The 23,572-nt window shown below is 45.0% G+C and overlaps 1 protein-coding gene and 1 non-coding gene across 4 annotated transcripts in view; one reads left to right on the top strand and one right to left on the bottom strand.

Moving 5' to 3' along the window:
- SEC24A (SEC24 homolog A, COPII coat complex component) overlaps positions 1 to 22,289 on the bottom strand; it is a 79,130-nt gene extending 56,841 nt beyond the window's left edge. For 2 of the 3 annotated variants that reach the window (XM_004042522.5, XM_004042523.5), the window contains exons 1-3: positions 20,990 to 22,289; positions 10,050 to 10,517; positions 4,338 to 4,511 (exon numbers count right to left, since the gene is read on the bottom strand). In XM_004042522.5, coding sequence (XP_004042570.1) covers positions 4,338 to 4,511; positions 10,050 to 10,517; positions 20,990 to 21,086 — 739 coding nt within the window. In that variant the 5' untranslated portion in view covers positions 21,087 to 22,289. The remainder of the gene's footprint in view (positions 1 to 4,337; positions 4,512 to 10,049; positions 10,518 to 20,989) is intronic. The other variant, XM_055386645.2, reaches the window with a different exon arrangement.
- Positions 9,847 to 9,906, top strand: LOC115934811 (U7 small nuclear RNA). Its single transcript, XR_004070556.1, has one exon. It is a non-coding gene; the product is annotated as a U7 small nuclear RNA (small nuclear RNA).
- Positions 22,290 to 23,572: the final 1,283 nt, after the last annotated feature.

Genomic DNA, 23,572 nt, shown 5'->3' with positions numbered 1-23,572 from the left:
GGTGCGGTGGCTCACGCCTGTAATCCCAGCACTTTGGGAGGCCAAGGCGGGCGGATCACGAGGTCAGGAGTCAGAGATCAGCCTGGCCAACATGGGGAAACCCCGTATCTACTAAAAATACAAAAAAAATTAGCTGGGTGTGGTGGCGCGTGCCTGTAATCAGCACGTGCCTGTAATCAGCTACTCGGGAGGCTGAGACAGGGAATTCCTTGAACCTGAGAGGCAGAGGTTGCTGTGAGCCAAAATCGTGCCACTGCACTCCAGCCTGGGCGACAGAGTGAAACTCCATCTCAAAAAAACAAACAAAAAAAGAAAGTAAAATTATGAGGAGCAAAGACCTTTCTTTTTTTTTTTTTTTTGAGATGGAGTCTCACTCCGTTGCCCAGGCTGGAGTGAAGTGGTGCGATTTCAGCTCACAGCAACCTCCACCTCCTGGGTTCAAGGGATTCTCCTGCCTCAGCCTCCCATGTAGCTGGGACTACATGCGCCCGTCACCACGCCCGGCTAATGTTTTTGTATTTTAGTAGAGACAGGGGTTCACCATGTTGGCCAGGATGGTCTCAAACTCCTGGCCTCGTGATCCGCGTGCCTTGGCCTCCCAAAGTGCTGGGATTACAGGCATGAGCCACCGTGCCCAGCCCTTATTTTCAAAATATCTAACAATGAGAGTGGAATCCAAATTAATTTGAAGATGACATAAATGAATTAGAACAACTGCTTTAAGTCCAGAGGACAACCACTAAAATAGAATTAAAATCTTAACATTTCTTCTCCCAAAATTATACAGGATTAAAGACAAATGCCAGGGACATCTGTTTATGAGAACTAAATATTTATTTCTAGTTACCTCTACTAAGTATGAGCTCTAATTCAGGAATAGAAGACACTTAATTCAGTGAATAGCATTAACCTCTAGCACCTAAGTACAAAACTGCTAACTTCAATAGCTGTATTAACACGAAGTAGATACATTTAATGGTTTAAAGTCAGTAACTTCTTCCCAGTTCTCAAGACCAACATGATTTTAGCCATGAATTTGTAACAGAAAACCACAGTAAAACTTTTAGGAGAAACAAAAATACTGGGCATGTTGTGAATTATTTTTAGTTGTTAAAAAATGTAGGCAAGGCGTGGACGCTTACACCTGTAATCCCAGCACTTTGGGAGGCCAAGGCAGGCAGATCACTTGAGCTCAGGAGTTCACACCAGCCTGGGCAACATGGGAAAACCGTGTCTCTACTGAAAATACAAAAATTAGCTGGTTGTGGTGGCACATGCCTGTAATCTCAGCTACTCAGGAGACTGAGGCACAAGAATCGCTTGAACCTGGGAGGCGGAAGCTGCAGTGGGCCAAGATCCTTCCACTGCACTCCAGCCTGGAAAACAGAACTCCAGCCTCAGCAAGACTGAGACTTATGTCTCAAAAATAAATAAAATAAAATATTAGCCAGGTGTGGTGGTACACACCTGTAGTTCCAGACCAGGAGGCTGCAGCTGTAGCCTCCTGCACCTCTGCATTCCAGCCTGTGTGACAGAGTAAACTCTATCTCTTAAAAGTTTTTTTTTCTGGGGCCGGGCGCAGTGGCTCATGCCTGTAATCCTAGCACTTTGGGAGGCTGAGGCAGGCGGATCACAAGGTCAGGAGATCAAGACCATCCTGGCTAACACAGTGAAACCCCGTCTCTACTAAAAATACAAAAAAAATTAGCCGGGCGTGGTGGCAGGCGCCTGTAGTCCCAGCTACTCGGGAGGCTGAGGCAGGAGAATGGCGTGAACCCGGGAGCAGAGGTTGCAGTGAGCCAAGATCGCGCCACTGCACTCCAGCCTGGGAGACAGAGTGAGACTCCGTCTCAAAAAAATAAATAAATAAAAATTTTTTTCTGCCGGGCACAGTGGCTCACGCCTGTAATGCCAGCACTTTGGGAGGGTGAGGCGGGAGGATCACCTGAGGTCAGGAGTTCGAGACCAGCCTGACCAACAAGGAGAAACCCCATCTCTACTAAAAATACAAAATTAGCTGGGTGGGGTGGCGCATGCCTGTAATCCCAGCTACTTGGGAAGCTGAGGCAGGAGAATCACTTGAACCCAGGAGGCGGAGGTTGCGGTGAGCCAAGATCGCGCCATTGCACTCCAGCCTGGGCAACAAGAATGAAACTCCCTCTCAAAAAACAAAAATTTTTTTTTCTTATTTAAATATTTAGTGTAACTTGATTTTCAAAGTAATACTGTGGCAACCAATGAGACAATGCCTCATCATTTTGATACTCTTTTTTTTTGAGACTGAGTCTTACTCTGTCACCCAGGCTGGAGTACTGTGGTGTGATCTCGGCTCACTGCAACCTCCACCTCTTGGGTTCAAGCGATTCTCCTGCCTCAGTCTCCCAAGTAGCTGGGATTACAGGCACATGCCACCATGCCCAGCTAATTTTTGTATTTTTATTTTTTTTTGAGACAGAGTCTTGCTCTGTTGCCCAGGCTAGAGTGCAGTGGGCAACCCTGGAGTGCCTTACAGGTTCAAGCAATTCTCCTGTCTCAGCCTCCCGAGTAGCTGGGATTACAGGTGCCCACCACGACTCCTGGCTAATTGTTTTTTTGTGTGTGTGTGTGATGGAGTTTTGCTCTTGTCACCCAGGCTGGAGTGCGATCATGCCATCTTGGCTCACTGCAACCTCCGCCTCCCAGGTTCAAGCAATTCTCCTGCCTCAGCCTCCTCAGTAGCTGGGATTACAGGTGCCCGCCACTATGCCCGGCTAATTTTTATATTTTTAGTAGAGACAGGGTTTCGCCATGCTGGCCAGGCTGGTCTGGAACTCCTGACCTCAGGTGATCCACCCACCTCGGCCTCCCAAATTGCTGGGATTACAGGCGTGAGCCACCACACCTGGCCTTAATTTCTGTATTTTTAGTAGAGATGGGGTTTCACCACCTTGGTCAGGCTGGTCTCAAACTCCTGACCTAAGGTGACCTGCCCACCTCGGCCTCCCAAAGTGTCAGGATTGAAGGCATGAGCCACCACGCCTGGCCTTGTTACTCATTGCTAACATTATTCTTTTCCCGACTTATAATACTTAATGTAATGCTAGAAGAAAACACAAAAATGATAATATTGATTGTATTCAGTAGTAGAATATGGGCAATGGTTTTACCCCCTCATCTGTTTTCTACATCTTGCTGCAACGATTATATTACTGCTAAAATCAAAAGCTCTCCTGCCTCAGCCTCCCAAGTAGCTGGGATTACAGGCACATGCCAGCACACCAGGCTAATTTTTGTATTTTTAGTAGAGACAGGGTTTCACCATGTTGGCCAGGCTGGTCTCAAACTCCTGACCTCAAGTGATCCGCCTGCCTCAGCCTCCCAAAGTGCTGAGATTACAGGGGTAAGACACTGTGCCCAGCCTAAAATCAAATTTCTTACTTTATAAAATATCTTATTTAAATGAACACTCTTATTTCCATTACATCCCAAGATGATGCTTTAAAATATTTTACTTATATAAAACTGCATGTAGCTAACATTGATTCCAGGGAGGGGAAAATCAAATTTCAAAAGCTTGTATTTTTCCACTGCTTGTATAAATGACTTTTATTTAGTTTCATAAGTATGTGTTAACATTTACGATAACAGTGGCAATCAAAATATATCTTTTTTTTTTTTTTTTTTTTTGAGACGGAGTCTGGTTCTGTCGCCCAGGCTGGAGTGCAGTGGCACAATCTCGGCTCACTGCAAGCTCCGCCTCCCGGGTTCACGCCATTCTTATGCCTCAGCCTCCAGAGTAGCTGTGACTACTACAGTCGCTTGCCACCACGCCTGGCTAATTTTTTTTGTATTTTTAGTAGAGATGGGGTTTCACCATGTTAGCCAGGATGGTCTCGATCTCCTGACCTCGTGATCCGCCCGCCTCAGCCTCCCAAAGTGCTGGGATTACAGGCGTGAGCCACCGCGCCTGGCTCAAAATACGTCTTGAATGAAAAGGGTCAATATTTTAAAAGGATATTCCTAACATTCTAACATCATGTCAAGAAAAGTAGTAATTCTCCTCTCGCATGCACCCCCAAAAGCCACCTGACTTTATAGCCATGATTTTTTAAAAATCCGCATAGCAACAAAAAAAGTAACAAAACGCTAAGAGCTTTTTTCCCAATGGTAGTCACAGCCCAGCGGATGGCAATGGAATTCCTGAGGAACTTTAAATTGTAAATTCCTGTAGCCCATCCCTAACCAAAACTAGATTTTCTGGAAAAAATGTGATTTTAATGCACAGAATTCAGCTAATATTCATCTTTCTACCCTAAGTCAAAACTTGAGGATTTGACTTTGTTTCTTGGTTCACTTACCTTCTTGGTTGACAGCTGAATTAAATAAGGGCTGGGGTACATCTCTATATGATGATGTCAGGGGCGTGAGGGCCCTCATTGGGGGTGGGCCTCCAGCTGGAGGGGGCCCATGAGGAGCTCCTGGTTGAAAAGTGGTAGGCAGAGGTGGATTCACTAAGGGAGGTACAGAAGGACCTATGGAAACATTGGTTTTTCACACGTCACTTGAGAACTCAAGACTATGGCCAAAATCAGCCTTTTACCAAAGCTGAGTAACTTCCAAACTTACATTTAAATTATAATAACCAAAGAGTTACCAGAAACATGTTAACTTCCTAAATTTACAATTTTTCAATCTACATGCATATTTTACAAATTTCTCTCTCTTCCTTCTCTCCCTCCCTCCCTTCCTTCCTTTTTTCTTTCTTTCTTTCTTTTCTCCTGCCTGCCTTCCTGCTTTCCTGCTTTCTTTCTTGTCGCCCAGGCTGGAGTGCGATAGCGCTATCTCAGTTCACTGCAACCTCCACCTTCTGGGTTCAAGAGATTCCCCTGCCTCAGCCTCCTGAGTAGCAGGGACTATAGGCATGTGAAACCATGCCTGGTGAATTTTTTGTATTTTTAGTAGAGCCAGGGTTTCACCATGTTGGCCAGGCTGGTCTCGAACTCCTGACCTCAGGTGATTCGCCCGCCTTGGCCTCCCAAAGTGCTGAGATTATAGGCGTGAGCCACTGTGCCCGGACCATATTTTACAAATTTCTAACTCTCCCCTACCAGGCCTCTTACCTGTCAATTATTAAAGCAGAGTAAATATAAAATTTGGATTAAATCACTTTTAGAGTAGATACATTGCCCTGTTTGTTTTTATTATTAATATTTTAAATCTTAATAAAATAGAGACAGGGGTCTCATTTTGTTGCCCAGGCTGATCTTGAATTCCGGGGCTCCAGTGATCCTCCTGTCTTGGCCTCCCAAAGTGCTGGGATTACAGGCGTGAGCCACTGTACCTGGCCAGCCCTGTTTATTAATTTTTCATTAACTGATCATTAGATTCAATAGGCCATGTGTCATATTCTAGTACAAATTAACATGAATAAAATTTCAATGTTATTAATTTTGTAATATTTTGTTAATTTTGTTTACCAACATAGTCTGTTCCATTAACATCAACTAAGTTTAGAGTGAGCCTAAAAATAGAGGGCTGGGCCAGGCATAGTGGATCACCTGTGGTCAGGAGTTCAAGACAAGCCTGCCAACATGGTGAAACCCCATCTCTACTAAAAATACAAAAAATTAGCCAGGTGTGGTGGTGGGCACCTGTAATCCCAGCTACTTGGGAAGCTGAGGCAGGAGAATCACTTGAACCTGCGAGGCAGAGGTTGCAATGAGCTGAGATCTCGTCACTGCACTCCAGCCTGGGCAACAAGAGCGAGACTCTGTCTCAAAATAAATAAATAAATAAATAAAAATAAAAATAGGGGGCCAGGAGCAGTGGTTCATGTCTATAATACCAGGACTTTGGGAGACCGAGGCAGAAGGAACACTTTTTTTTTTTTTTTTCCTGAGACGAAGTCTCACTCTTGTCCCCCAGGCTGGAGTGCAATGGCGCAATCTCGGCTCACTGCAACCTCCGCCTCCTGGGTTCAAGCGATTCTCCTGCCTCAGCCTCCGGCAGCAGCTGGGTCCACAAGTGCGCGCCACCACGCCCGGCTAATTTTTGTATTTTTAGTAGAGATGGGGTTTCACCATATTGGCCAGGCTGGAGGCTGATCTCAAACTCCTGACCTCGTAATCCACCCGCCTCGGCCTCTCAAAGTGCTGGAATTACAGTCGTGAGCCACCACGCTCAGCCTGAAATTTTTCAAAATGTTTCACCAATACTGTTAAATACTCCAGTATCAAGTTGAAAAAGTGCCTATTAGGCTGGGTGCAGTGGCTCACGCCTGTAATCCCAGCACTTTGGGAGGCTGAGACAGGTGGATCACAAGGTCAGGAGTTTGGGACCAGCCTGGCCTATACGGTGAAACCCCATTTCTACTAAAAATACAAAAAATTAGCTGGACGTGGTGGCGCATGCCTGTAATCCCAGCTACTAGGGAGGCTGAGGCAGAAGAATTGCTTGAACCTGGGAGGCGGAGGTTGCAGTGAGCCGAGATTGCGCCACTGCACTCTAGCCTGGGCGACAGAGTAAGGCTCCGTCTCAAAAAAAAAAAAAAAAAAAGAAAAATTGCCTATTACTGAATCTTACAACTGCTAACAAGACTATCAGTGCCTTGTTGACAAAAGTGAAGACAAAGATTATTGCCATGTAACTCCCTTTTCAAAGAAGTGGTCACACATATCTATGGCAGTATAGACAAGTCAAAGGAACAAAGGGGCAAGGTACATTGCCAACTCAGCATGAACAAGAATGTAAAATACATCTGGCCACAAAGATGTAACAACATACAACCTAATGTTTAACGAATAAAAGTAAACTTACAGAGATTTTCACAGCTTTTAGAAGACTATTTTTGAACAGATAATCATATATTTCATAAAATGAACATTTTTTCAAGTTGAAGAATTCTTATTTACGACACTGATAGCTAGAGTTTCAGAGTCTGCCCTCTCAGCCCCTAAATGAGTATAATGATGTTTAAAGGTGACCTATTAAAAAAATTCAGGAAAATTTAATATATGAACTAAAAACTTAGTATAACCTAGATACTCACAGCTTTGATATCAGACTATCAGGTACCAACTCTCAGTTATGAGTTGGAAAAAAGAAAAAAAATGAGGAATTTGAAGGTTCTTTGAAGGTTCAAATGAGAAAAAAGAAGGTTACTTTTTAGGTTCATTTTATTAGTTTATATGTTTTTTTTTTGTTTGTTTTTTTTTTTTTTTGAGACAGAGTCTCGCTCTGTCGCCCAGGCTGGAGTGCAGTGGCGCGATCTCGGCTCACTGCAAGCTCCGCCTCCTGGGTTCACGCCATTCTCCTGCCTCAGCCTCCCGAGTAGCTGGGACTACAGGCGCCCGCCACCACGCCCGGCTAATTTTTAGTATTTTTAGTAGAGACGGGGTTTCACCGTGTTAGCCAGGATGGTCTCGATCTCCTGACCTCGTGATCCACCCGCCTCGGCCTCCCAAAGTGCTGGGATTACAGGCGTGAGCCACCGCGCCCAGCCAGTTTATATGTTTTTATTTCCCCTTCTTTCATAAGTTTCAGCACTTTTTTTTTTTTTGAGATGGAGTCTTGCTCTGTCGCCCAGACTGAAGGTAGTGGTGCAATCTCAGCTCACTGCAACCTCCGCCTCCCAGCTTCAAGCGCTTCTCCTGCCTCAGCCTCCTGAGTAGCTGGGATTACAGGCACGTGCCACCATACTTGGCTAATTTTTGTATTTTTAGTAGACACAAGGTTTTCACCATGTAGGCCAGACTGGTCTCGAACTCCTGCCCTCAGGTGATCCGCCCGACTCAGCCTCCCAAAGTGCTGGGCTTACAGGCGTGAGCCACCATGCCCAGCCTCAGCACTTATTTATGTCTCTCTCACCAAATCTGTAGTGGAGACAAGGTACTCTGAGGGTTTCTATTATAGCTAAAGAAATTTCAGATTATTGATAATGTACCTTTTTAAGAGAAGCTACACCTACTCTTAGTATTTATTTATTTTTAAATAAAATTATTTAAAAAAATAGAGATGGGGTCTTGCTATTTTGCTCAGGCTAGTGAACTCCTGGCCTCCTGGCCTCAAGTGGATCCTCCTGCCTTGGACTCCCAAAGTGCTAGGATTATAGGCGTGAGCCACCACGCCTGGCCCTTAAATAGTTTTTAAATAAATGTTTTCCCAAACTATTTTATTGTGGCTTTGGGCAAATTATTCAAGTCTTATACTTTAGATCTGTAAGAGATTGTTACGAAGATTAAACAAGATAATGCAGGCCTGGCTAGGTGGCTCACACCTGTAATCCCAGAACTTTAGGAAATCCAGGCAGCAGGATGGCTTGAGGTCAGCAGTTACAGTGAGCTATGTTGCAGTTAAGTGAGCTATGATCGTGTTACCCTACTCTACCCTGGGCGACAGGGTAAGACCCTGTCTATACAAAAAAATAAAGAACAAAAGATTAGCCAGGCACTGTGGCACGCCTACTCAGGGAGGTGAGGCGGGAGGATAGCTTGAGCCCAGGAGTTTGATGACACTAGGATTGCACCACTGCACTCCAGCTTGGGAAACACAGAGAGACAGCCTACCTCTAAAAAATAAAAAGCAAAACAGAAAAACAGATAATGATATAAAAGTTTGATAGAGCCTGGAAAATAATATAGATAACATTTTTTTTAACACTTAAATTTTTTTTTTAGACCAAGTCTCACTCTGTCACCTAGGCCGGAGTGCAGTGGCACAATCATAGCTCACTGCAGCCTCAACTGCCAGAGCTCAAGCAATTCTCCCACCTCAGCCCCCCGAGTAGCTGGGACCACACATTCATTCATTCAAGTGATTGATGTGTGCCACCATATTCATTCATTTCAAGTGATTGATGCTCACTCATGGTATCAAATGAATTAGAACAAAAGTAACATGAAGGATTTTAGCCCTACTAATTGCAGGTCAGAAGATTTCCACAAAGAAACTTAAGTTTCTAGAAGCAGCTTTAATCTTTACAAGGCCAAAATGCATTCACCAGGGCCAATGTCTGATCAAAGGCTTGGAAAAATAAAGTTTCAGCCATTAACAATTTACAAGCCTGATGGAGTATATGCCATATAAACATACATGAGGTTAAAAAGGTAACTATTGATATTACTATTTCACTTGGAAGCCTACACTATTTCATAAACTTGAGGCTGTCTGCTGAGAAGTATCAACCTGCAGATCCCAATACAGAATTTTAAATGCTTTTCAAAGAAATATTGGCTCACACCTGTAATCACAGCACTTTGGGAGGTCAAGGCGGGCGGATCACGAGGTCAGGAGATCGAGACCATCCTGGCTAACACGGTGAAACCCCGTCTCTACTAAAAATACAAAAAATTAGCCGGGTGTGGTGGCAGGCACCTGTAGTCCCAGCTACTCGGGAGGCTGAGGCAGGAGAATGGCGTGAACCCGGGAGGCAGAGCTTGCAGTGAGCCAAGATCACGCCACTGCACACTCCAGCCTGTGCGACAGAGCGAGACTCCGTCTCAAAAAAATAAATAAATAAAATAAATAAATGTGGCCAGGTGTGGTGGCTCACGCCTGTAATCCTCGCACTTTGGGAGGCTGAGGTGGGCGGATTACCTGAGGTCGGGAGTTCAAGACCAGCCTGGCCAATATGGTGAAACCCCATCTCTACTAAAAATACAAAAAGTTAGCTGGGTGCAGTGGCACGTGCCTGTAATCCCATAATCCCAGCTACTCTGGAGGCTGAGGCAGGAAAATTGCTTGAACCCGGGAGGCAGAGGTTGCAGTGAGCTGAGATTGTGCCACTGCTTTCCAGCCTGGGTGACAGAGCAAGACTCCATCTCAAAAAAAAAAAAAAGAGAAAAAAGAATGAAAAAAAAAACTACTAATGAGTGTTATAGCTTACTTAATTTGTCTAGCAGGCTTTCTGGTTTTTGCTGGAAAGCCGAAAAACAAAAAACAACAAAAAACTACTAATAATTTTAAAAGTCACATTTTCCATATGGTTTTCAGGTTTCAAGTATTATTTCAAACATCTAAATAAGCAAAAGTTTCACATTTCTACATTTTAAGCACTTCTATAAGAATACTACCTGACTTTATGAAGCTATTTTGAAGTGAAGGATATCCAGAAGAAACATATTGATGATTTGTGGTTAAACTTGTATTTCCAGATACAGTTGGTTGGGATGATGCACGAGGACAATGGTTTGTTTGTGAGGCTGTGGATGGATAGTTATATTGCCAATTCAAAGGTGGTGGCAGGTTGGCTTCAGGAAGAAAGCTACTAGAAGGCATTGGTGTAGTAGATGGGTTCTGAGAAGCAGGTAATGGCATTCGGGGAGCAGGACCACTATGAAGCGAAGGTGTCACTGGATTAGAGGCCACAGGTGGTCTATTAAGAGTCTGCCCAGATCCCTGAGAACCACCATGGTTAGACTGTCCAGAGACTGGATTCAAAGTCTTTGCTGGTATTGGATGAGGGTAGGATCCTGGAAGCTGGAAATTGTATCCTTGGCTCACTGACTCTTGTGAAGACAGCAATGCATTTTGGACAGGACCTTCCAATAAAAGGAGGAAAAATTAGTCTTACCAACGAATATAGCAATACTTTAAGAAATAAAGTAAAACATATATTCTTACAGTCAGCAATAAAAACACATAACTCAATTAAAAAATAAGCAAAGGACTTAAATAGACATTCAAATATACTTCCAAAGAAGATAGCTAATAAGCACATGCCAAAACATTCAACATCATCAGTCATTAGAGAAATACAAACATCATTAGTCATAACAGAAATGCAAATCAAAACCACAATGAAGGCCAGTGTGGTGGCTCACATCTGTAATCCCAGCACTTTGGGAGGCCAAGGCAGGTGGATAGCTTGAGCCCAGGAGTTCAAGACCAGCCTGGGCAACATGGTGAAACCCCATGCCTATAAAAAAAACAAAAAGTAGCCAGCCTTGATGGTATGCGCCTGTAGTCTTAGCTACTTGGGGGGCTGAGGCAGGAGGATTACTTGAACCCAGGAGGTCAAGGCTGCAGTGAGCCAAGGTCACACCATTGCACTCCAGCCTGGGTGACAAAAAAAAAAAAAAAAGATGGACTAAACAGTAGCAAGTAACAGAGGGAATACAGAGATGTCTCAATAAATGAAAACATTTGTAAAAAATTAATATATAAGCATATGTTGGGTCACTTGGATAAAAATAGGCCATCTCACAGACCAATGTTGCCACAAGATGTCCTGGCCTAGTTTCATATTTGTATTACAATTTTATTTACTTACTTATGGATTGATTGATTGATTGAGACAGCACTTTACTCTGTCATCCAAGCTGGAGTACAGTGGCACAATCACGGCTTACTGTAGCTCTGACCTCCTAGGCTCAAGTGATCCTCCCATCTAAGCCTCCTGAGAAGCTGGGACTACAGGCATGCGCCACCAGGCCGGCCTAATTTTTTTTTTTTTTTTTTTTTTTTTTTTTTTGTAGAGACAGAGACTCACTATGTTGCCCAGGCTGGTCTCAAATTCCTGAGCTCAAGTAATCCTCCTGCCTCAGCCTCTATAAGCACTAGGATTTACAGGCGTGAGCAAACAGGTTGTATTTACAATCTTATCACAAGCTAATACGCTAAAGAGGTGACTTCAAGCCAGGTGCAGCCAAGTGAAAGCCAAATACCATCAAAATGTACAAAATAAGCAAAAATTTGACAGGTCAATAAAGATGAAAACATGCTGGGCATGGTGCCTCACACATATAATCCCAACACTTTGGGAGGCCAAGGTGGGCAGATAGCTTGAGCTCAGGAGTTCGAGACCAGCCTGGACATAATAGTAAGACCTCGTCTCTATAAAAAATATAAGAATTAGTTGGGCGTGGTGGCGCCTGCCTGTAAGTCCCAGCTACTTGGGGCTGAGGCAGGAGGATCACTGAGCACAGGAGGTTAAGGCTGCAGGGAGCTGCATTCACGCCACTGCACTCCAGCCTCTGTGACAAAGTGAGACCCTGTATCCTGTCTCAAAAAAAAAAAAAAAAAAAGAATATGAGGTCATAAGGCCAACTGGCAGGAAGACAGATACAAAGGAACTTGTTTTGTGGTAGTCACCATCATAGACCTATTGTGAGTAACTATTACATGAAAATTTTTTTTTCTGACGTCCCTCCCCACTATGTGAAAATCATATATGGATCAATTACAAGTAGTTCACAAAAAGTGTAGTAATAAATATATAATGACACCTTCACTAAATGGATACTTTTTTTAAATTCTGAAGTCATTACTAAGTAGCCCATCAAAATAATGGGTCAGTGAGGCCCGGCGCGGTGGCTCACGCCTGTAATCCCAGCACTTTGGGAGGCCAAGGCGGGTGGATCACGAGGTCAGGAGAGCAAGACCATCCTGGCTAACATGGTGAAACCCCATCTCTACTAAAAATACAAAAAAATTAGTGGAGCGTGGTGGTGGGTGCCTGTAGTCCCAGCTACTCGGGAGGCTGAGGCAGGAGAATGGCGTGAACCCAGGAGGCAGAGCTTGCAGTGAGCCGACATCGCGCCACTGCACTCCAGCCTGGGTGACAGAGCGAGACTCCATCTCAATAAATAAATAAATAAATAAATAAATAAATAAATAAATAAATAAATAAAAATAAATGGGTCAGTGATTGTGAAGGGATCCAGAATACGCTACTATGGCATAAAAATTATTTTAAGCAGAAGGCATTTGAGTTCCTAAAATCTCTTATCTGCCTAAAACAGAGCCTTCCAAAAGAACTCAATTGTCATAATCTACTTCCCAGGGGCAACCAGGAAAGATGTCAATCTGACTCATGACCTGAGATGAGAAATTTCCACACCACACCTAAACAGATATCATCACAAAACTATCATATCTATTCTAAAAGCCCATTTATCCTTCCTATAAGTCGTCTGTTTTCCAGTAAATGTCCTCTCCCCCACCCCATTCTTCCCCTATTAAAATCGTGTAGAGGTTGGGCATGGTGTCTCATGCCTGTAATCCCATCACACTGGGAGGCCAAAGCAGAACTACTTGAGCTCAGGAGTAGGAGACCAGCCTGGGCAACATAGCGAGACTCCATTTCCACACAAAAAAATTAAAAATTAAAAAATTAGCCAAGAGTTGTGGTACATGCCTGTAGATCTAGCTTCTCAGGAGGCTGAGGCAAGAGGACTGCTTGAGCCCAGGAGTTTGACTTCAGTGAGCTATAATCAAGCATTCCACCCTGGGCTACAGAGTGAGAACGTGTCTCAAAAACAAAAAGGAAAAAGTGAGCATGATAGTCACCCAAGTAATGTTCCAACATATTCGAAATTAAAACAATCAAATCAACTGTGGTTTCAAACAAAATGTAGCATATTGTTTAATGTTTTAAAATTGAATTATATTGCTTTTGATTTTTTTTTGAGACAGAGTCTCGCTCTGTTGCCCAAGCTAAAGTGCAGTGGTGCGATCTCGGCTCACTGCAACCTCCGCCTCCTGGGTTCAGGCGATTCTCCTGCCTCATTCAGCCTCTCGAGTAGCTGGGATTACACGTGTGCACCACCACGCCTGGCTAATTTTGTATTTTTAGTAGAGACAGGATTTCACCATGTTGGCCAGGCTGTTCTTGAACTTCTGACCTCAAGTGATCTGGCCACCTCAGCCTCCCAAAGTGCTGGGATTACAGGCGTGAGCCACCACGCCCAGCCATATGTTGATATTTTTAATGTTTGGTTTTACAATAGTACAATAGCTATAAGCCTATGAAGTTTACATCTAGTTTTGTGTTTGCATATACACATTTAATAAAAATAATTTTTGCCAGGCATGTTGGCTTGATCTTGTAATCCGAGCACTTTGAAAAGCCAAGGTGGGAGCACGGCTTGACCTCAGGAGTTCAAGAACAACCTGAGTAATATAGTGAGACCTCGTCTCTACAAAAAAATAAATAATTAGCCAGTTGTGGTGGCAGGTGCCTATATTCCCAGCTACTTGGGAGGCTGAGGCAGGAGGATCACTTGAACCCAAGAGATCAAGCCTGCAGTGGGCTGTGATCATGCCCCTGCACTCTAGCCTGGGCAACAGAGTGAGAACCTGTCTCAGAAGTAAAATAAATAAATAAATAATTTAACATTGGGACAACAGAGAAATATTTAGTATCTATACATTACTCAAATTTTTAAAAACTGATTTGAGGAAACAGCATTCATGGGATTTTATGTGGAATTGAATATGGGTGATGAAGAGAGGAAAAAATCTAGGATGACTCCTAGGTTTCTGACCTGAGCAACCTGGTGGATGGCCATGTTTATTCATTTGAACAGAAAGAGAAAAGAATAGAAATGTAGGCCAGGCACGGTGGCTCATGCCTGCAATCCCAGCACTTTAGAAAGTCAAGGTGGGAGGATCACTTGAGGCCAGGAGTTTGAGACCAGCCTGGGCAATAGCAAGTCCCTATCTCTACAAAATATAAGTTTTGGTTGTGCGTGTGTGTGTGTGTGTGTGTGTGCGTGTGTTTTTCAGAAATGAGGTCTCGCTCTGCCACCCAGGCTGAAGTGTCACAGCTCACTGCAGCCTCGACCTCCCAAGCTCAAGCGATCCTCCCACCTCCCCTCTTGAGTAGCTGGGCCTACAGGCATGCACCATTATGCCTGGCTAATTTTTAAATTTTTTTGTAGAGATGGGGTCTCCCTAAGTTGTCCAGGCTGGTCTCGAACTCCTGGGCTCAAGGGATCTTCTTGACTCGGCCTCCCAAAGTACTAAGATTACAAGCATGAGCCACTCCACCCACTTGATCAAGGATCAAGGATTACTTGAGCCCAGGAGTTCAAGGCTGCAGTGAGCTATCATTGCATCATTGCATTCCGGCCAGGGCGACAGAATGAGAGCTGTCTTTAAAAAAAAAAAAAAAAAAAAAAGTCGGGTGCAGTGGCTCATGCCTGTAATCCCAACACTTTGGGAGGCCGAGGTGGGTGGATCACCTGAACTCAGAAGTTCGAGACCAGCCTGACCAACACGGTGAAACCCCGTCTCTACTAAAAATACAAAAATTAGCCGGGCATGGTGGCACACGCCTATAGTCCCAGCTACTCAGAGGCTGAGGCAGGAGAATTGCTTGAACCTGGGAGGCGGAGGTTGCAATGAGCGGATATCGTGCCACTGCACTCCAGCCTGGTTGACAAAGCAAGACTCTGTCTCAAAAAAACAAAGGTGGGGAATGGCAAAGGGAAGAGAGACCGAAGAGTTATTTTAAACACACTAATTTTCAGGTGCCACCAAGAAATCTAAGTGGAGATGTCCAGTATAAAGATATTTATCTGCGCTGGGCGCGGTGGCTCAGGCCTGTAATCCCAGCACTTTGGGAGGTCAAGGCGGGCAGATCATGAGGTCAGGAGAGCAACACCATCCTGACTAAGACGGTGAAACCCCATCTCTTCTAAAAATACAAAAAATTTGCCGGGTGTGGTGGCACGTGCCGGTGGTCCCAGCTACTCCGGAGGCTGAGAAAGGAGAATCGCTTGAACCCAGGAGGCAAAGGTTGCAGTAAGCCAAGATCGTGCCACCTCACTCCAGCCTGGGCAACAGAGCAAGACTCTGTCTTAAAAAAAAAAAAAAAAAAAGATATTTATCTGCAGCCAAAGTGACAGATTTCAGCTTAAGATATAATTATGGGAGTCACTGATCTATGCATAAGATTTAAAATCATGGGAATTAAAGACACCCAGGGAGTATATAAGAGTAAGAAAAATAGGTCACCTTGAAGAACACCAATATTTAAGGAGGAGAGAGAAAAAAACAATCAGAAATGGAAGAAATATTGAGAATACTGCTGTTGAGAAATAGCAACCAAAAAAAAAGAAAGAAAACCATAACTACCCTTCTGGTGATATCCTAGAAACCAAAGAAAGCAATTGTTGTAAAAACAAAATAACAGCCAAAGGTATCAAATGCAGCTCGGAAAATGAGAACTGAAAAATATTTTTCTATTTAATAACCAGGAAGCCATTTGTGGCCTGATTTATTTATTTATTTATTTTGAGATGAATTCTTGCTCTGTCGCCCAGGCTGCAGTGCAATGTCATGATCTCGGCTCACTGCAACCTCCACCTCTCGGGTTCAAGTGATTCTCCTGCTGAGAATCACTCAGGAGGCTGAGGCCTCCTGAGTAACTGGGATTACAGGCGCACGCCGCCACACCTGGCTAATTTTTGTATTTTTAGTAGAGACAAGGTTTCACCATGTTGGCCAGGCTGGTCTTGAACTCCGGACCTTGTGATCCACCCGCCTTGGCCTCCCAAAGTGCTGGGATTACAGGCATGAGCCACCACGCCCAGCCTTGTGGCCTTATTAAGGACAATTTTGGGATGTGTGGGTAAAGAAGCTAAATTAGAAAGTTAGAGGCAAGAATGAATGCAGATGAGTGCTTCCCACTCAACCAGCAGCTTCAGAATCAGAGGAACCTGCTATAATGGTACAAATTGAGATCCCAGGTCCCACCTTTGTAAAATCCTATTTCATAGGATTCAAAAGGATCCCAGAATCTGCATTAGTAAAAAATCTCATGTGGCCGGGTGCGGTGGCTCACACCTGTAATCTCAGCACTTTGGCTCAGGCGGGCAGATCACCTGAGGTCAGGATTTTGAGACCAGCCTGGCCAAAAAGCTGTATGTTTCTTTAGGAAAGCCTGGGCCAGGCGCAGTGGTTCACACCTGTAATCCCAGCACTTTGGGAGGCCAAGGTGGGAGGATCACGAGGTCAGGAGTTCGAGACCAGCCTGGCCAAATGGTGAAACACATCTCTACTAAAGATACAAAAAAATTAGACAAGCATGGTGACGCACACCTGTAATCCCAGCTACTTCAGGGGCTGAAGCAGGAGGATTGCTTGAACCATGGAGGTTAAGGCTGCAGTGAGCCAAGACTGCACCACTGTACTCTAGCCTGGGGGACAAAGTGAGACCATTTCTGAAAAACCAAAACAAAACAAAACAAAACTGCAGTTTCTAACTGGCTTTGCAAGTTGATTCAGTCAATAAAGGCACTAATTAATGGTGGGAGTCATTATTTGCCTTTAGCGTTAATACATGATAATCAGATTAAGATCCATTAGTTTAAGGTCTTGTAGTCTGCTATCAATTTTTGCAAAGGAAATATGTATACACAAAGACTTAGAAAAACCTCTCAGCCGGGCGCAGTGGCTCACGCCTGTAATCCCAGCACTTTGGAAGGCCAAGGTAGGCAGATCACGAGGTCAGGAAATTGAGACCACCCTGTCCAACATGGTGAAACCCCGTCTCTACTAAATATACAAAAATTAGCTGAGCATGGTGGTGCACGCCTGTAGTCCCAGCTACTTGGGAGGCTGAGGCAGGAGAATCACTTGAACCCGGGAGGCAGAGGCTGCAGTGAGCCAAAATCTGCACCACTGCACTCCAGCCTGGGTGACAGAGTGAGACTCTGTCTCAAAAAATATATATATATATATATATTTTTTGAAAAAGGCTACTGTTAGGTCTTTTGTTTTTTATTAATTTATTTATTTTTGTGACAGGTTCTCACTCTGTTGCCCAGGCTAGAGGGTAGTGGCATGATCATGGCTCATTGCAGCCTTAACCTCCTGGACACAGGTGATCCTCCTACCTCAGCCTCCTGAGTAGCTGGGACCACAGGCTGGCACCACTACACTGGACTAATTTTTCTTACTTTTTTATAGATATGGGGTCTTCCTATGTTGCCTACCCTGGTCTGAACTCCTAGGCTCAAGCAGCCCTCCTGCCTTGGCCTCCCAAAGTGCTGGGATTACAGGTGTGAGCCACTGCACCTGGCCTATTTATTTATTTTTGAGACAAGATACTGCCGTGTCACCCAGGTTGCAGTGCAGTTGTGCAATTGTAGCTCACTGCAGTCTTGACCTCCTGGGGTCAAGTGATCTTCCTGTCTCAGCCTCCCCAGTAGCTGGGACTACTGGGCCCACACCATGCCTATTTTTAAAAAAATATTTGTAGAGACAGGGTCTCACTATGTTGCCGAGGGTGGTCTTGAATTCTTGGGCTAAAACAATCCTAGCGCCTCGGCCTCCCAAAGTGCTGACATTACAGGTGTGAGCCACCACACCTGGTGAGGTTTTTTTGACTATAATATAAAAAATATCTGTGCTAGATGTTGTGGCTCATGCCTGTAATCCTAGCTCTTTGGGAGGCCAAGGCAGGAGGATTACTTGAGTCCAGGAGTTCAAGACCATCCTGGGCAACAGAGTGCAGCTCTGTTTTCTAAAAAGAACTGTTTAGTTAGCCAGGTTTCAGGGCATGTGCCTGTAGTCCTAGCTTCACAGGAGGCTGAGGTGGGAGGATCACTTCAGCCAGGAGGTTCGAGGCTGCAGTGAGCCATGATCAAGTGACTACACTTCAACCTGGGTGACAGAGCAAGACCCAGGCTCTTTAAAAAACAAACAAACAAACGAAACTGGAACAGGTATGGTGGCTCACACCTGTAATCCCAGCACTTTGGGAGGCTGAGGCAGGAGGATCATGAGGTCAGCAGATAGAGGCCATCCTGGCCAACATGGTGAAACCCCGTCTCCACTAAAAATACAAAAATTAGGCCGAGCACGGTGGCTCATAACTATAATCTCAGCACTTTGGGAGGCAGAGGCGGGCAGATCACGAGGTCAGGAGATCGAGACCATCCTAGCTAACATGGTGAAACACTGTCTCTACTAAAAAAAAAAAAATACAAAAAATTAGCCGGGTGTGGTGGCGGGCACCTATTGTCCCAGCTACTCGGGAGGCTGAGGCAGGAGAATGGCATGAACCCGGGAGGCGGAGCTTGCAGTGAGCCGAGATCGCACCACTGCACTTCAGCATGGGTGACAGAGTGAGACTCCGTCTCAAAAAAAACAAAAACAAAAACAAAACAAAACAAACAAACAAAATACAAAATCAGCCAGGCATGGTGGCATGTGCTACAGGTGCCTGTAACCCCAGCTACTCGGGAAGCTGAGGCAGGAGAATCGCTTGAACCTGGGAGGTGGAGGTTGCAGTGAGCTGAGATCGCACCACTGCACTCCAGCCTGGCGACACAGCAAGACTCCGTCTCAAAAACAAAAAACATCAAACTGGCCAGGCACAGTGGCTCATGCCTGTAATCCCAGCACTTTGGGAGACCAAGGTGGGTGGATCACTAGAGGTCAGGAGTTTGACATCAGCCTGACCAGCATGGTGAAACCCCGTCTCTACTAAAAATATAAAAATTAGCTGGGTGTGGTGACACGTGCCTGTAATCCCAGCTACTTCAGAGGCTGAGGCAGGAGAATTGCTTGAACCTGGGAGGAGGAGGTTGCAGTGAGCCGAGATAGCGCCATTGCACTCCAGGCTGGGAGACAAAAGCAAAACTCCGTCTCAAAAAACAAACAAACAAACAAACAAAAAACCCTGTAGAAATGGAACTTATAAAAAGACTATGAAAATTATATTTTAAAAAAGAGGTCTGGGTACCGTGGCTCAGGCCTGTAATTACAGCACTTTGGAAGGTTAAGGAGGCAGGAGAATCGCTTGAACCCAGGAATCAGAGGTTGCAGTGAGCCAAGATCACCACCACTGCACTCCAGCCTGGGCGACAGAACAAGACTCCATCTCAAAAAAAAAAAAAAAAAAAAAGAAGATGTGGAACAAATGTCTGTTGGACTGTATCAAATCAACATAGTGACAGTATCTCTAATACAGCATACCACAGTGGTCAAATCCCTTTAACATTTCAATATTATGACAACTACACTCATATATAAATGTTGAAGCACATTTGAGGATTTGTCATTTAAAGTTAATGTAAAACTGCAATTTATAGATTATAAGAAAAATCCATAGCCATGTAACATTTTTTCTCATCCTCAGTGTAAATGTTACTAAACATTCTAGAATAAAATGTAGTGTACATAATCTGTTACCATAATTTTGAGAAAGAATGGTTAACTCAGTACCCTTTCAGTGGCTTTCCTCCACTTACTCTTTCTTCTGCCCACATAGTTGCCTACTCACAGACATTTTTAAAAGTCTTTTAGAGCCATCTTTGTAAAGAAAACAGCGGTCTTCTCTAAAAACAATGTAAATTAGAGATTTTAGTCACTGTCTGTTTTCTCCAACTTCACAGAACTCTTAGACTCTAATGGGCAACTTAAGTTCTTTAGCATTATTCTACTAGTCTTATTTCTGTAAACCAAAGATTTGTAAGTAAATTGGTAAGTAGGCAATCTGTCGGCAGAAAGTCTTTGTCTATTGTAACAACTGAAATAATCTTAGCAAATCACAATGTAGGACGATTTAAGGAATCCTAGAAGAGGTATAAAATTATAAGACATTCTCACATCAAATGACAAACTATAATGTACATGTAGACTCTTGTCAGAGATTCAGAGAGTTGTGTCCACCCACTTTCCAAATGCTGTCCAGACATCTAGAAGTCAAGCAGGAGATCCTCCCTTCTATTTGGTTTTTCCACAGCTGAAACATTGAACAGCTGTTGTAGGTACAATTCTGGGAAGGTTCTGGGAGAGATGAGTAGGCCCTAAAGGGGTGTCCCAAAAGCATGCATTCATCTCCAGAAACTCAGACTGAGTACGACCCCCACCCCACTTCAGGGCCTGCGGAACCCAGAAGAATCAGACCCCAAATCCTGCTCTCTAGGAGACTGGGGTGAGGTGGCAAGGAAGGCGAAGAAGGCACACAAACACTATGATCCTTATATTCGAGTTTTGAGGCATTTTCTCACCCGTGTTTCACCCAGGGCGTTGCATACAGCAGGTGCTCATTTACTGTTTTGGTGACCGACTAAATAAATAAATGTGAAAGACTGAGACGAGCCTGGGGCTACAGGTGCACAACTGCCGTGGTCCCCTGGCCCAGCCGCCCACCACCATCCGCGCCAGAACCCGGTAAGGAGGTCACTCTCTCTATCTATGTCGCCTCAAGCAGCAGTGGCACGCAAAGGTCAGTCAGCCCTGGCCAGGCTGCGCCCTCCCCCCGGACAGCACTCACCGTTGGTGTAGGGAGACCCCGAGGCCAAGGCGGCTCCGTTCTGGGCCTGGAGGCTGGCTGGGGCGCCGCCGGAGGCCGGTATTCCCGGCTGGGACATGATGACTGGGTTGGAAGGGGCTGGTCGGGGTCGACAACAGCGCACAAGAAGAGAGCTGAAAGACCACTGCTGAAAGCGGAGGGAGGAGGCTAACGACTTAAGACTGAAGACTGGGAGGGGGGGGGGCGCATTAAGCCCGAGGCATGGCGCCGCACTCTCCCCAGGCCACCGGCGGCCACGGCCTAGCCTGGGAGCTGAGGCTTGAGAGTCGGGCCGGCGGGGCCGCGAACGCCCGACTAGAAGGCGGCAGCCAAACCTAGAGAGAAGGAGGGAGGCCCTGGCCGGAAGTGCCTGTCAGCCGCCGGCCGCGCAGCCGCAATCAGGACACGTGGCACTTCCGGCTCCGGGCTCGCAGCCGCCGCCGCGCCGGCGAACTCTTCTCTGCCAGCCGGGCTGCCCCGAGGCCACCTGACAGCTCCTGGTGCCCCGACCCCGACGACCGTGCCCGGCCTCGCCGCCACGTCACCGACTCTCACGGCCGGCCGGAAGTGCCGTGTGTCACCGCTACGGAAATTCCCGCCGTTGTGAACGTGACCTCGCTCTCAGAGCCAGGATCGTGGGGCAATCTGAGATTCAGTAGCCGCTTTCGTGGGGTGGGACTGACAGTTCCTCTCCTCGGGTTTTGTGAAGATTACCTGAGACCATAGAAGTCATCGTCCTCTGTTGAGACCGTACCACCACTGGGAGCTGGGACGGTTAATATTCATCGCAGTATTTCATTCACATTTCGTCTTCATGTTTCAGATGTAAATTATAAGGGGTTTTAAAAAGAGGTGGTTAAATATGTGTACATGTTAATAGTGTGATCAAGCCAAGAAGGAGGCCTTTGTCTTTGACTGGAGGACTCAGAGGAATTTTAATTTTGAAACTCGCTGATTCACAGCATAGGCACGCTCAAGTTCATTAGCACATTTAAATAGCAGTTTTGTTTCCTCTTCTAAGAGTTTACAGTAAGGTAAAGAACTCAAACTTCCTTTCAGAGCAAGTAGACTTTTTTTTTTTTTTTGCAAGTTGACTTTTTTGACTTTTGAAGCCAAAGGGAGGTCGAAACTGCGGTGATTAGACAACATAGTTAATTAATGATTGAGTAATCATCTTAGCTGCCTTCATTCTATTTAGGTTTTTCCTGCTCTGTGCTGACGATAAAGCCCTCCTTTACAGATTTGTACTGTGGATTAAAATGCCATGCCACGCGGTTTCGAAACCTCAGTGTGAAGTACATCTTACCTAATTCATTTAATATCAAATGCCTGCTATGAAGTGTTATATTACATAACAAAAAAAAGCCAGATCTAAACCACTGTGTCGGGCTGGGCAAGGTGGCTCACTCCTGTAATCCAAGCACTTTGGGAGGCTGAGACAGAAGGATTACTTGAGGCCAGGAGTTTGAGACCAGTCTGGACAACAGGGAGAGTCCCCTTATCTCTATTTAAAATATATATATATATATTTTTTTGAGACGGAGTCTTGGTCTGTTGCCCAGGCTGGAGTGCAGTGGCGCCATCTCCGCTCACTGCAACCTCCGCCTCCTGGGTTCAAGCAATTCTCCTGCCTCAGTCTCCCGAGTAGCTGGGATTACAGGCTCCTGCCACCATGCCTGGCTAATTTTTGTATTTTTAGTAGAGACAGGGTTTCACCATGTTGGCCAGGCTGGTCTTGAACACCTGACCTCAGTTGATCCACCCGCCTCAGCCTCCCAAAGTGCTGGGATTACAGGCGTGAGCCACCATGCCCAGCCAATGTTTTTAATTAAATAAATTTTTAAAAAGTGGCCAGTGTGGTGGCACATCCCTGTAGTCCCAGCTACTCAGGAGGCTGATGTGGGAGGATCACCTGAGCCCAGGAGTTCGAGGCTACAGTGAGCTGTGATCTCACCACTGCACTCCAGCCTGCATGACAGAGTGAGATCTTGTCTCTAAGAAAAGAAAAAGAATAAACCACTGTGTCAGGCCTAAAAACAGTCAGTAAAAATTCAAATAACTAAATACTAAATTTTATACTAACCCTGTTTTCATCATTTGCCTCAGAACTTTACTAAAAATGTATTTGCTCGGGCGTGGTAGCTTACGACTGTAATCCCAGGACTTTGGGAGGCCAAGGCGGGCGGATTACCTGAGGTCAGGAGTTCAAAACCAGCCTGGCCAACATGGTGAAACTCCGTCTCTACTGAAAATACAAAAATTAGCCAGGTGTGGTGGCACATGCCTGTAATCCCAGCTACTCGGGAGGATGAGGCAGGAGAATTGCTTGAACCCAGGAGACAGAGATTGCAGTGAGCCAAGATTGTGCCACTGCACTCCAGCCTGGCTGACACAGCAAGACTGTCTCAAAAAATAAAAAATAAAAATAAATAAATAAATAAATATTTGCTGTAAGTAGCATTTAACAATTCAATTCCTTTGTACAAGATCCAAGTACAATAACTTTTTTTTTTTTTTTTGAGACAGTCTGTTGCCCAGGCTGGAGTGCAGTGGTGCAGTCACAGC

This window comes from Gorilla gorilla, chromosome 4 (genome assembly GCF_029281585.2).
Source record: "Gorilla gorilla gorilla isolate KB3781 chromosome 4, NHGRI_mGorGor1-v2.1_pri, whole genome shotgun sequence".
In the NCBI taxonomy this organism is placed as follows: domain Eukaryota; kingdom Metazoa; phylum Chordata; class Mammalia; order Primates; family Hominidae; genus Gorilla; species Gorilla gorilla.
Note: the sequence above shows the minus strand (reverse complement) of the source record. Positions and strands in the feature narration are given on the sequence as shown.